General features: G+C 46.8%; 1 protein-coding gene across 1 annotated transcript in view; it reads left to right on the top strand.

The window, feature by feature from the left end:
• Window positions 1–634: 634 nt before the first annotated feature.
• The window catches only part of LOC105523259 (interferon-induced GTP-binding protein Mx1-like), a gene marked incomplete at both ends in the record, with an annotated part of 8,438 nt that continues 7,952 nt past the window's right edge, over window positions 635–1,120 (top strand). Inside the window, one exon of the mRNA XM_011958050.1 lies at window positions 635–827. Coding sequence (XP_011813440.1) covers window positions 635–827 — 193 coding nt within the window. The remainder of the gene's footprint in view (window positions 828–1,120) is intronic.

Below are 1,120 nucleotides of genomic sequence, written 5' to 3'. Positions count from 1 at the left end.
TCGTTTTCTCTTTATTACTAGTTTTGAGCAATTTGACCCTCTTAGTGGCTTGATGATGTTTATATTTGCTGTGCTTGATGTTTGTTGAGTTTCTGAGATCTTTGGGTTTATGGTTTTCATTAAGTTTGAGGGAATTGTGTGTATTATTTCTTTGAATGTTTTTTGTGTCTCTTCCATTATCTTTTGGGGATTCCAGTAACCTGTGTATTAGACTTATTGAAGTTGGCCGTCTTTAATGGAGGGTATTGGTTTGTTTTCACACTGCTATAAAGAACTGCCTGAAACTGGGTAATTTATAAAGAAAAGAGGTTTAATTGACTCACAATCCACATGGCTGGGGAGGCCTCAGGAAACTTACAATCATGGAGGAAGGCACCTCTTCACAAGGCGGCAGGAGAGAGAATGATTGAAGGAGGAACTTGCCAAACACTTATAAAACCATTAGATCTCATGAGAAGTCACTATCAGGAGAACAGCATGGGGGAAACTTCCCCCACAATCCAATTACGGTCTCTCCCTTCATACGCAGGGATTATGGGGATTACAATTTGAGATTTGGGTGGGGACACAGCCAAACCATATCATGAACATGATCTGCAGGCCATGAAGAATTCTCCATTTTCGCTTCCTCCAGGTGGCTGAGAACAACCTGTGCAGCCAGTACGAGGAGAAGGTGCGCCCCTGCATCGACCTCATCGACTCCCTGCGGGCTCTGGGTGTGGAGCAGGACCTGGCCCTGCCGGCCATCGCTGTCATCGGGGACCAGAGCTCGGGCAAGAGCTCTGTGTTGGAGGCACTGTCAGGAGTTGTCCTTCCCAGAGGCAGTGGTAAGAACTTACATTCTATATTAGTCTGCTCGGGTTGCTATAACAAAATACCACAGACTGGGTGGCTTACACAACAAGAGCTTATTTTCTCACAGTTCTGGAGACTGGAAGTCCAATATCATGGCTTAGTTTCTCCTGAGGCCGTTCTCCATGGCTTGCAGATGGCCGCCACCTCACCGCTGCCCCATGCAGCCTTCCGCACACGAGCATCTCTGCTGTCCCTTCCTCTTCGTAAGGGCGTCAGTCATATTGGATTGGGGCCCACCCTAATGACCTCATTTAACCTTAGTTAC

The sequence above is a fragment of the Colobus angolensis genome, unplaced genomic scaffold (assembly GCF_000951035.1).
Source record: "Colobus angolensis palliatus isolate OR3802 unplaced genomic scaffold, Cang.pa_1.0 Scaffold4578, whole genome shotgun sequence".
Classification (NCBI taxonomy): domain Eukaryota; kingdom Metazoa; phylum Chordata; class Mammalia; order Primates; family Cercopithecidae; genus Colobus; species Colobus angolensis.
The sequence above is the reverse complement of the archived record's forward strand: the minus strand, read 5'-3'. Positions and strand labels throughout refer to the sequence as shown.